Source organism: Chlamydotis macqueenii, chromosome 4 (genome assembly GCF_036417535.1).
Source record: "Chlamydotis macqueenii isolate bChlMac1 chromosome 4, bChlMac1.mat, whole genome shotgun sequence".
In the NCBI taxonomy this organism is placed as follows: domain Eukaryota; kingdom Metazoa; phylum Chordata; class Aves; order Otidiformes; family Otididae; genus Chlamydotis; species Chlamydotis macqueenii.
Genome location: NC_141559.1, coordinates 38,894,696 through 38,907,738, shown reverse-complemented (window position 1 = coordinate 38,907,738; position 13,043 = coordinate 38,894,696). Strand labels below are relative to the sequence as shown.

Here is a 13,043-nt window from a genome sequence, read left to right as displayed (position 1 = left end):
ATAACATTGCAGCAGTAATGCTCTCAATGTAGGAAATACTCTTTACTTGTTTTAGGAATAAGTCCCATGTCAACAGTGCCACAGCATTAGGTGAGCAGAATTTGTGATTATGCCTGATATTTACCCTTCCTGTTCACCTTTAAAAAAAGCAATGAAGTAAACAAATGTTTTAACCTCCCATCTATAAACATCAAGTAGCTACAGAATCAAATCTTACAGCTGTAAATAAACAGGAGAAGCTCTTCCCTGGAAAATCAGGCTGAGGCCTAAAAAGTAATCAAATGTAGCCTCAGTAGGACAAACCGCTATCAAACTCTCTCTGCTTTGCCAGCTTAAGCTTTAATCAAGCTTGGGCACAGAAGGATGCTGGAATTGCTGCATTTTTTCCACACATTTTGAGTTTTGCTAACAGATACAAAAATAACTCAAAGTGAAACATGTGATACAGGTTAAACTGTTTAACAATGCACTCTGTCTTTTTCAAGAACTCGGTGCTTCAGAAAGGATGAGTACGGGGCAGAACAGCAGAGAAAAGTCTACTGCCATACTCAAGCCTAGAAAAGGAGAGTCCTCAGAACCACAAGCTTTTATGACAAGTTATGAAACTTTAAATAAATTATTTTTATTTAAAAGTATCATACTCATGAAAAATTTACAGAGGCACCCACTTCTACTTGATGGACTATGTTTTCAAGTTCAAAAGGTAAGATGGTATTTTTTCCATGCACATGTAAGGTGATCTATTGATAGTTCAAAAAAAGCCTACCATCACCTTGGCCATGATAGATTGTTAGCCTCCTCTTCTTATTGCAGTTTACTACATTCAATAATACTTCTTATTCAGTTTACTACTCAAGCCCTTCCCCATCAGGACATCACACGCAGTATTTTGGTGGTTTTGGAAACCCAACTAGGTGACAAAAGCATGTGAGTTTTCAAAGATGAATGGCTTCACTCTGCTGTCACATATCAGCTGCAATTCACCCCTTTCCAGAAGTGGAAGAAATGCTGAAGCTGAGCTGCAACAGGATGTCCACACCTATCTCAGGTCAGGTCATTTCACTTCTCTGGACCTTTGTTTCATGTTTACTGTTTGGATGTGGAGAGCATGGTGGCACTGAAAGAGGACGTAGATTTGAAGAGCGCACCATGAAGCCAATCTTTATGTGCCTGGGTCGGATGTGAATGGCGATTCATCAGTATTGCCCTTTCCATCACAGAAAGAACTACTCTCCATGACAGATTTTGCTTTGTGTTTCCTTAAGTTATAGTACTGTTTTGTGTTAAATATATGCAAGTCTTCACCATAACATTTTTTTTTCTGTAGGCTTAAGATAGTGCTTTATCATTACTGAATGAAATTGTTTACTGAATAAAGTGTATGCATTGAAAAAAAAAAAGTGTTTCTGAATTCCCTTCTACATTGATTTTTGTTCCCTCCATACACTTCTTGGGTTGAATGTTGTAGACTGGCCACCTCAAAGCTCTTAGTCAAATTTATGCAAGATGAAAGTCTGCAAGACTTTAAACGCTGAGCTACTTAATTAGAGTACCTTCTGGATAAGATTAAAATTTCAAATGGTACTGCATGAAACAATCACTACACTGGAATAATTTCATTTGGAATTGCTTTTCTGTAACCAGGACTTCAACTGAAAACTAGTTGTAAATTTAAAAAATGGGTAGAAGGAACCAGATAGAACTGCTGGCATAAGGTAGACATACTAAAGCAGACCTGGGAACTGCAGCAGAAAAAATAACCAGGTAGTTTCTTTGTCTTGGAAGCTAATCAATGAGGCTTCTTTTCTTGGATTTTAAGTAAGACGAACGGTCACAAAACAGAACTATCCCACAAAGATACCCAGTTTAGGAGCATTGAAGAAAATCTCATCAGGACATTCCATATTTCCAGGCAAGGAAGTGACTCTTCCTTTATTTGGACAAAGAAGTTTGACTGCAATACCAGTTTTTGGGACAACATTACTGCTGAATATGACCTTAATGTGTTATTCATGGCATGCATTTCTAAATGGGGATATAAGGTCAAGATATGAGAAAAACGCTAACAGCATAGTTTTCCCAGTAAGTCAATACAACAACTCTTCATCTTTTGTAATTCAGGCTTTCAGAAATTGAGGCTAATACTTTCTTGAATTACTATATCCAGAAGAGGATTCGATACTGCAGCTGAACTATCTTACAGGCTATACTGTCACTACATCCCATTATGAATGCCTGTATCCTAATTGCCATTTGATCAAGTTGTGCACTTTCAGGAAGTCCTTGTACGATAGACTTTCTGGTACTATACAGAAATGAAACATGGATAAACCAACTGTTTATGGTGCTTGGACTTCTTAAACACAAGAGGGCACCACCGTCAGCAATTTCTGCCACTATAGGGCAAGATAATTACAGAAGAATAATACAGGAAGGGTAAATTTTTTCAGGATTTTTATTACTGGCAATGGAAAGTATGTTTATGGCATCAGCAAATGACATAAAACTGGAAGAAGTTGCAGGTCTCTTAGATGAGATTAGAATTAAGATTGACTTTCATATGGAGTAAGATGCTGGAACTTGATAGGCATAAGAATAAGACATTGCACATGTACAAAAATCAGCTTCACATGTATACAATGAGAACAACTATTTTCAAAACCTCATTGACTTTGCTGAGAACACTTGTGAAAAACATCTTTACCATGTTTTGTTTGAAATTTCTTTCAGAAAATTTATTTTGGTATATATAGCTTGGAAGTTTCATTTCATTTCTTTTGTTTGGTTGGTTGGGGTTTTTTTTTGTTTTGTTTTGTTTTGCCCCTCCTCCAGCTCTGATGGCAGCATGCCTGGCTGGGACAGGCAGACCATTCACCTGCTTGGCACTGGGGAAGTTGGAGGCAGCGTGCCATACATCTGGCTGTCCTCCATGGCTACAGGCAAGTTACTAAGGAATAGGAAGTCTAGTTTCCCCATCTACTATGGATCAGCAGCTCTAGAGGGTAGCTCTGAAACTATCCAGGCTGTTAGTAAGCTAATAATACCAGTAAATAAAATATGCTAGGGCTGATTTTTCTCTCCCTGCGGTCATAGCTTACAACCAAATGGCTAAGCTCTCTTCTCACAAAATATGGGGAGGCCTTTCCCAAACTATCCCAGGTCTATGCCACCCTCTGAGCTGTGTCCAGCAGCACAGACTAAAGTTGCGCTGGGGCCTTGCTCAAAAATAAGCAGCACGGACAGGTAAGTGCCAGTGCAAAGCCCACGTCCGCACGCTACTCAGTTTGCAAGCTGGGTAAAGCCTATGAACCAAGCCAAGTTCATGGCTACCATCTGGCAGGGCCAGGAGTGACAAGGATAACAACAGCAGGCAGCAGTGGCCTGACAGTGTGTATTCCCTCAGACTTTGCCATTTCCAAATTCCGAAGCCTGGTAGCAGTACAGCTTGTACATGGCTACTCATACAGTCATGGTTTTCCCCGAGTCAGAACACAAAATATTTCAGAAAAATCTTGAAAATGTTTCTAAATTACATTTTCCAACCAGCTTTAAAAGTCATATTAAGCTTAATATAAACTCTGTCGTCTCATATGTCTACCTTTCCTCAGCAGAGATCTTTGCTAGATCACATACATCCATTTGTACCTATCAAAATGACACATGCAAACAAGTTCAATACAGGGATAAAATTAAATAAATTGATATCATACACAAACAAGACCAGCATCCTTCCTTCCTAGCAAATAGTTTTTTGGGTGGCTTCATTAGCTAAACCAAATACCTGCTATATTGTCTGCAAAACATTTAACTTTCCTATTCCTAACACTCAGCAGCTAGAGTGAGCAGCGCATGGGTTTCAGGTGCTAGGCATAAAAAAAAGTCTCAGCCACATACCACAGTTTTCTTCATCGGCCCGATTCCCGCAGTCATCCTCACCATTACAGTGAAGCTGTTGGGGCAAACACTTTGTGATATTGCCACACGGAAAGTAGCCCAGGGGACACCTGATCCCAACTCCATGAATGTGATCTTCCAAAGAGTCACGGATGACTAAATAGAAACAAAAATAATACGCTTACTTTAAGATATGCTCTTGATATTTAAAGATCACTGAGATTATGCTTTTATAAATACTCAATTGCTTTTGAATGTGAATATTAAGCAATAAATACCTACTAGTTCATTGGACATGCAATTACAATAGTATATTAAGTACTTGTTAACTTGGCAAGAAATATTTATCTCTTCAGCTTATCAAAATTTGCTTTGATACAAAGCAACCAGGTTAATTACTCCCCACACATCCTAAGAATAAGACAGAAATGCTAATCATACAAGAGAAATGACCTAAGGCCACTATTTAAAAGGACTGTTTCATTTTGCACTACAAATTAATTTATTATAGCAGTATGCCAGATAAGCTATGCAGAAATGGATTAATTTGTGCTGAAATTTTAAACCCGGATAGATAAGTCCTCTTTATACAAAGTCAGAATTATATATTTTTAAATGGATTCTAATTTTAAAGCAATTGCTAGATGTAAACTGATCAAGGATCAAAGAACAAGGAAAGTAAGATCAAATCTGTGATGTGGTTTTGCTGAAGAATAACTAAGATGACATAAAGTTGCCATTATGAATCCTTTGTAAGAGTTGTCAGCCTGGTCCAACAAATGTGGAGATATTGTTCAGAATCTATCAGCCTGAAGTTTAGATACACAGATTCTGTTCTGCTAAGCCCATGTTTTGTAGGAAGTAATTTCACAGAGTACAGGGACTTCATTCAAGTAGTGCTGAGGGAAAAGGTAGAAGGATGCTGATGATGGACAGCCAGGGCAGCCGAAGGACTCTACCTGTCCTCTGTTCCTCGGTTCTCCATACTGCAGCAGCTCCAGTTACCTATATTTGCAGATGCATCATGCCTTACCATTCCCACCAGCTCAACCGAGGGACAAGTTTTGCCACCACTGCTTTTTGGAGGGTAAGCGCAACTGCTTTTGTAATTGATTGCAGGGTGCCAACTCAGATTTCTTGTCAAACAAGATCAACTTCTTCCCAGGAGCACACAATGGAGAGAAGTTTAAATTACTCTAGAACCTAATTTGTTCAGTCTCCAAGATATCAGAAACAAAGAAAAGCATCATCAGCACGGAAGGTTACCTAGTGCTCTTTGCACTCCCAAAGCTTCAGTAAGCCTACCTGGTGAAGTATCATTCTGCAAGGGCCCGCTAATTTAATTTTTGAAGTATTTTCAAAATGGAATATAACTTCCTCTTTATAGCTAGCATTTGACTTAGTGGATGCTGTCACAAAAAAAAAAAAAAAAACAGATACAAATTCCAATGCAAATTATATTTTAAGTTTCATTGCTGTCTTAGAGCACTTGAAATACTCTATACAAACTTCATTAACTGTGATGTGATGCTTGTTCAGATAGTAAATTGCCAATTCTGAAATACGCAACTATTTTTCCAGGCTATTTTCATAAGATAAAGTATAAATATTTTATGCAACCTTCTCAGATTAACAAAGATATGTTATTATACAACATATCTGATTCTTGCCATTTTCCTCCTGGACTAAGGGAATCACCTGAAATTGAATCAAGTACTTCAGATTCATAAGAAATCTCTCCTGGAAGAACGTTAGCATGTTAAACCCTTGACAATGTTTTCAACTGCAGAAAAGTGAAATGTAGGAACAGTACCTGGAGGAAATTGAGATAAATATTCTGTTATTCCCATATGCACAGAATTATCTTTGCTATCAGAAACATCCTGCATAGTAAGTCATGTTTTCCTGCTAACTATCACCATATGATTTTGAAAAGTTTATTTGCTTTTATCCTCAAGTCTATAACATATGCAATTGCTGTAAGAGACTTTTGCCTTAGTTCCTTATCTCTCTTATGTATAGGTGCCAAAAATAAGGCTATACTCTAATCCTAGGGTGAATTCACACTTGCATATTGTTTATAAACCTCTCTGCTGTTGTGTGCTTGTATTTAGAACATTGTGTTTAACCTGTTCCACCCAAAAACAAGTAGCAAAAAAAATCTTATGCAAGCATAGTGTTAAGCAAACAGAATATGCGTAATAGCGCCTAAAGTTTCTTGCTACAAAAAGATAGAAGTCATAGACAACTGAGGCTCCCTTCAGTGCAGTTATCTGTCACAATCTGAGCAACTACCAAAACACTCCATAAAAGACAAAGTGTAAAAATGAAACATACATGAAAAAAAGAAAAACCACCCATCAAACAACCCCTTACCTTTTGTCAAGCCTTTTACCCTACACATTGAGACCTACTCAGACTGAGCTGAACTTTGTACTTAAAGGGGTTGATCTCCATGCAGCTTAGATTTCAAGTTACGGCATTTATCTTCTCACAGTACCATTCAATGGATTTTCACAGCATTTTCCAGAAATTATTATTAATTAGTCAAATAGTATTAGTCCCTGAACTAATTAATGAATTTAATGTCACAGTTTAGAAATAATTCTTTGTGAAAGAGTACATAATCCCTCACTATGTTTAACATCTTGAATTCTCTGGAAATTTATAACCTTGATGATATCTATTCTGAATCTCTGCATTATTCACTTTGTGCTATGTGGGATTACCCTGGTATGTAAATATCTGCCTGGGAAAGAAGATAACAAGTCATCAACACTTAACAACTTCATCCTAGCTGAATCATTGAAAGCACTGGTCTTTGTCCATTGACTTGTTAACATCACTTTGTTTATGCAAAATAAGACAGAAGTTTGGACCCTGCAGATTGCAGGAGATTTATGAATGGAAAACCCCCTAACTCTCTGAGGAAATATTTGGCAAAGCTGACAAAGGTTGACAGGAGATAAGACAGTAAAATGCTAGATAATATTCAAATGATTATCTATTGGATTAAGGAAATTAGAATGGTGCCTTTTATGTGAGGAAAATGAATAAAGATAGCACTACAACAACAGCAGGAAAAAACTATGCTTCTTATTTCACAAAGACAAACTTTACTGACACTGGAGTCTATCTTGCCAAGATAATGATCTATCATGCTGTCTTTGTGATGCAGTATTAAAGGTGTTAACTTTTCTACCTATTATTGATTTTCCACTATGAAAAAAATTGAACCGCTCTTCTAGCATCTTGTTTTATTGTCTACTTTTTTTAGCAGCTAAATTTCCTGACAGAATAGCTCTAAAAATTATTGATTAATGATTATTTAATCACATTGTGTCACTGGCTGTTTCACATTGGTGTTAAATCAAGAAAAATAAAAACGCTATTTTGTACTTATTTTATTAATCCATAGGTTATGTCTCAGTTCCATATGTATATCAAGTTTCAAAAGGTACCTCTACTGTTTTATAAGTTCTCATTCACAGGTCTTCCAGGACAGAACATCTCAGCTTTGCTTCATACTGCCAAAATAGCATTGTAAAAGCACAAGAACCCCTATAACACAAATGAAGTACCAAACCATATAAACAATCAACTTGAACCCTAATACGGCTCGATCAATATAAAGTATTTGTATTTTACAATGAGTGACTTTGGGCCAGTATTGTTATCTTATGCAATCGACATAATTGAATTTAGTCTACAAACATAGAAACTAGAGAAAAAGTAGAACTCAGGACAGATTTTTTTAGATCTTGATTATGAAGACGAAAAGTACAAATCTATGATAGGCTTGATTATGTCAGAATATTTGCCTTTACAGATACTCCAAGTGAAAAAAAAAACCTCATACAGGAAATTATCTCCTGCTCTTCTGGTGACATAATTTCACAAATTTCAGCTATACTGTACCAGCAATTTATTTTTTTCTCATAATGAACAGAGTAAGTATTAAAATATTTGCAATGTTTCTAGTGCAAATAGAAAATAAATACCTGAACTTGTATCAGTACAAGTGGCAAAACCACAAACCAGCATCTTCCCGACAAGGCATTTGCTGTCTCAATACAGAATATTTTACCCAGTAGTCCACGTTCATGATTCTGCAAATTAAATATTTCTGACTATCATGGACTTAAAGGTCCTCTCTGTTCTCCAATTCTTCTCAAACTTTCATAAAGAAAACAAGAATTCGTGTCATACAACTTTTAAGCTTGTCCAAACCTGCTGATTTGAGGTACTTATGGCTAAAGCAAACATCTGTGATCTTTCCTCTAGCTTGAAAAAAGTGGATGACTCTTTTCCTGCTAGTCTTTAAAATATAAGACTAATTTACTACTGCTTTCCTTTTTTAAAGGAATAAGCAAGAGTTGGGTTGTCATCTACTATAAGATGGTAAGTCTCTTTCCTCTGTTTTATGGAAGAAGAATCATGGCAGCCCCTCTTTAAGCTCTCATAAAATGAAATCAAAAGAGAGAACACATTTGGGAAAGCCAAGAACAAGATATTCCCAAGAGAACATCGCTTTCTTTCCAACTAAATTGATTCACAAAGCTCACTGTTTTGTGCATTCTTTGAAAAATTGCACAAAATTTTGAAAATAGAGGTTGGGTCACAAATGGGTTTCAGAAACCAAGTAAGGGACATGTGCAGTAGGAACTTAACACACTTGCTTGTAGCTTCCATAAAACATGTGACCATGACTCCATAATGTGAACGATACTGGGTTGATTAGACTGAGCCACAAGCAATTAAACTAATCAAAGCAGTATTACTCGTTGCTTTGTACTTGCTAGTCACACCAGTCTCATCTGTATTGCACATAGGTTCAAATAAAGGCATATCATAATATCAGGAAAATATTTTTGTATTTTCAAAAATTTGAATTGCATGAAGATCCATTGTCATGAGTCTAAAAAGACTCTAAAATTCCATCAGCCAAATAAGCTAACATGATTTTTTTTAACTTTGAGGAAGCTATCAGTTTAAAAGCACCAGGGCTGAGGAAATCCATCTGTTTTTAAAAAGGACTCCTTAGTTGACGAGGACCATGGAATGATCACGGTACTGAAGAAGAATCCACCCTGTTCTTACTATGATGGAAAATTGTTCTATCTACAAAAGCCCAAGTTTTTCAAAGAGACTAATGGAAATTTATTACGTAGTGGGATTTTTTCCCACCCTACCATAACTTATTTTAGTTACTGTGCTTTTAGACAAAGTGGGAAATGGACTAGATCAAGAGAAGTATATATTTCAGAATACTCATTTGAAATACTTGTTTTGAAACAGAGTATTTTCTTCAACTAAAACAGAGTCAACAAAGAAAACATTAAAGTTTGAATCGATATTGCCCATCATTTTTGTGCTAGCCTGAATACTTCAAGATAACAGTTGATTAAAAAAATTCCTCTTCTGCTGAAAGATATCTGAAGGGCATGTGAACTGGCTTTGAAAAACTGTTAGTGTAATATAAAGGAGGAGACCTCATAGGCCTGTAACCTTTATTTTCAAAGATAAATAATCAGAACAAGGCTATAAAACAAGTTTATAACTATGAATTCCTTTAACTTAAAAGATGGTTAATTAACAATTGACAAAGAATAGTAACGACAAGTGGTTGACCAACGTTGATCAGAACCATTTGAATCACAAAATGGCAGAAAAAAAAAAGAAGATATGACATCTTGAAAATATATTATTTAAAAAAAAAATACTTTGTTGTCTGAATTTGTCCATTACAATAATATCTAGAAGTGAATGATATTTAGTTCAGTCTTACATTAATTTTCTCAGTTTTGTTCTGAATTTTCAGCTTCTTCCCACTAGACAACGGAATTTTGGAACAATTTATGATAGACAATTAGGATGAAGTTTATCAAGTGTACTTCAGGATAGAAACATGAAGTTAACTTTTGCATGCTTTTATTTAACTTATTACAGCTTTATCAATGAGAGTGCATTTTTTTCAGCATCTAATTTTATAAAGACTCTTCTAAACTTGATACTTCTTTCAGGAAAACTTTCTAGTGATTTCTGTGAATATGCAATGGGAATTCCATAGTACTAAAAATATTTTTATTAATATTTAAAAACTGTCCGTAAGTGATATATTGAAAATATATTCTAATCTCATACAAGAATAAAAAACAGTTTATGCACTTGAACTGTTATTGCTGTTACTGTAGACACTCGGAGTAATCTCATGAGCAAAACTTGTAGACCAAAACAGACCTTGCTCTAGTAGCGAGAGATACTTTAGAATTAATCCTTAAGGCAAAGCATCAGTGGCTTAAAAGATTTAAACATCTGTACAGGATCCCCACAGGAATATAATTAAACTGTTATCACTACATTGCTTTTTTTTTCTGTAATTTGTGCCTCTCCTCCTTTGCTAATTGTTCAGTCCTGATGTCTATAGCATTTTCTAAATATCTGTATAGCATATGCATTGTGTTTGTAATTATAGATTTTATTGGATGCAAGTGACACAGTGGTGTTTATTCAGAATGCCAAATGGTTGCAACAGCTTCATTTCTAAGACACTAGCAATTTTTAATATTTCGTCCGTTGCTCTTACAACTAGAATCACATTTTCAGTTTTATTGCCTTAATGTTTATCTTTAGTGGATCATATTAGATGTCATTCAAGAATATGTAGTGCTTGAACTACACACATAATTTTATGACTGACTATATAAAATGTTTGCTTTCGTTGAGCATAACATAGTGCAAAGGATTTTAACACAAAAGATGCATATATTATGACTGTCTATATTGCATGCCAATCTAGTCATTATTTCGGATTTTAATCTCATATAGCACCTTTATGTCTTGCTTTCATTTCAGAAACATTTTCCAAAGTAGAAAATTTGTACTATCTTTTTGAAAATATACACTCCAATCTCATAACAACATTACTGAAGTTAGTTATCAGTTATGCCACAGATAATTCAATCTAATTAATCCAGCTACAGTGCTGGAAGATGCCCTTTGTATAACTGCCAGATAAATCTACCCCAGGGCCAGAAACTGCCAGTAGAACAATTCAGACTGGTCACCCGGCACCCTGCCAGAGGATTTGGCTCTTACACCTTTCATTAATTTGTCTTTTTGTTCTGCTTACACAGAACTTAGAATAAAAAGATTCTGATGCAGAGAAAGACTTGAAAGAGAAAATATTATTTGAAAAAGCCCCAATATGTAGTATAATGAATTTTATCTGGAAAATAAAATTTTGTAGGGCATTCCTAGGAGATGAGAGTTCAGCACAATTTCTAACAAAGACATAAATTAATGAGCAAGCCTTTATGTCACTGACCTTCCCCTTTTCTTCCTCTCCTTAAATACACAAAATATAAATGATCTCTGACTATTATTTCTGTTTAGAAATAAAGTATATCTCCATATTCTGACATCAGTTCCAAGAGAAAATACGTCAAGGTAGGCTTTCCTCTGCCCTAGTGTTTTACATTGCTGTAACTCCTTGGATTTCACTAATTTTTTCTTTTTTTTTTTTTTTTTTCCCCCCAGTGGTGCAATATCAAGTCTAAATCTGGACACAAGAAACACTAGGGTTTTGTTTGAGGGGCATTAGATACAGAAGAAAAACAAAGGCACCAATGTAAAGGCACTGTGCAAGTCAGTACCATCCCACCTGAAAGGCCCAGAAAGGCAGTGGTCAGCCATCAAAACAAAGGAAAACTCCCCTCGCAGGAGCTGATTCTGTCTCACAGCCACTGAGGAGTGCGCTTGGGCTGGCTCTTTGAGCCTCAAAGATAAAATAATTCTGCTTCAAATAATCATTTCCCCCCTCTTTCGAAACACTGCATTTGTGAGTTAATGATTTAAAGACAGGTATAAAAGGAAAGAAAAAATATCTGAAGCTTCACACCAGGAATGGCATTGTTGATGTTCTGTAGTCCCAGGGGAAAAAGTTTCTTATATAGTGTATTTGCTATGTATCTTACATTTATTTTGCTATCCTACAACATGCTTAGTAGTAAGCTAACAAAGATGTTTTTTTAAATCTAAGCAATTAAATAATTTAAAATGTACTTTAACCAAGAGGATCAAGGACAGCTGGTTATCAACAGATTAGTGTCCCTCAAGCAACAATCATTCACCTCATCTGGATAACTAGCATTATGAATTTAAACATATAATGATGGTATCTAGAGATTACTGTAAAGAAGTTAACTTCCAACTTGTTGCTTTGCACAAGTTAACCCAGGCATATGTAATGCAAAAGTCAAACACTGATTAGTGTAACTAAATTATTTACATTAACAAACAACAGACATTTGTAATACGTCTCTCAACTTTCCATAAAGAAAAGGCAGATTTAGGTGACTTTCATGACACAATATCATATACAGGAGAGGAGTTTATGTGCATGTGCATTCATGCATGGAAGTAAAAAGAAATCCGGCAGATGAGACAGAAAGTACTTGTAGCAAAGCCCTAAGAAAAAGCTGCCATAAAAAAGGGAATTCACTTAAAAAGACAATGAGCAGGGAAATTACGTGCTGATATTACAATCATATGATGTTCTGAGAATATAATATTTAAATGAGCAGAAGAGCAAACAATTACATGACTATCATTAACGTCACCTCTTAATACAAAACAATCTAAAAGATTGTCTAACATTTTGCCTAACTTTTCTTAGGTCAGAAACTGTCTTCCTTTTTTTTTTTTTCCCCCTAACTAAAAACTGCATGACTTAGCTGTAACTTCTCTCATAGTAACTTTGGTATACTCTCATGATTGGGGGGGAAAAAAAAAAAAAAAAAAAAAAAAAAAAGACTGGCAGAATGAATATCTTGCAAAGTTGATTACAGAAAAACAGATTTGACAACACCAGCCTGACAACAAGCTGAGGAAAAGAACCTGAAGGGGGGCAGTGGGAGATGTTATTTTCTCTTTTTGCATCTTCTTTTGCTCTTCAGTCTCTTGTTTTGCTACAGAGTCACTTGAACTAAGCAAGCTGCACATCAGCTACAATTTCAGAAGGCATAATATTTTTCCTCTTCTCCCAGGTAACACAGTCTTAAATAAATCTTTGGAAAACATTCTCAGGTAAGCTTTTTCTCTGGAGAGAGAAATGGAAAAAATGTTTTGGAAGCCCTACACAAAGTATT

At 35.7% G+C, this 13,043-nt stretch overlaps 1 protein-coding gene across 1 annotated transcript in view; it reads right to left on the bottom strand.

The window, feature by feature from the left end:
- The window catches only part of RXFP1 (relaxin family peptide receptor 1), a 48,269-nt gene that overhangs the window by 26,291 nt on the left and 8,935 nt on the right, over positions 1–13,043 (bottom strand). Inside the window, exon 2 of the mRNA XM_086746777.1 lies at positions 3,895–4,050. Coding sequence (XP_086602903.1) covers positions 3,895–4,050 — 156 coding nt within the window. The remainder of the gene's footprint in view (positions 1–3,894; positions 4,051–13,043) is intronic.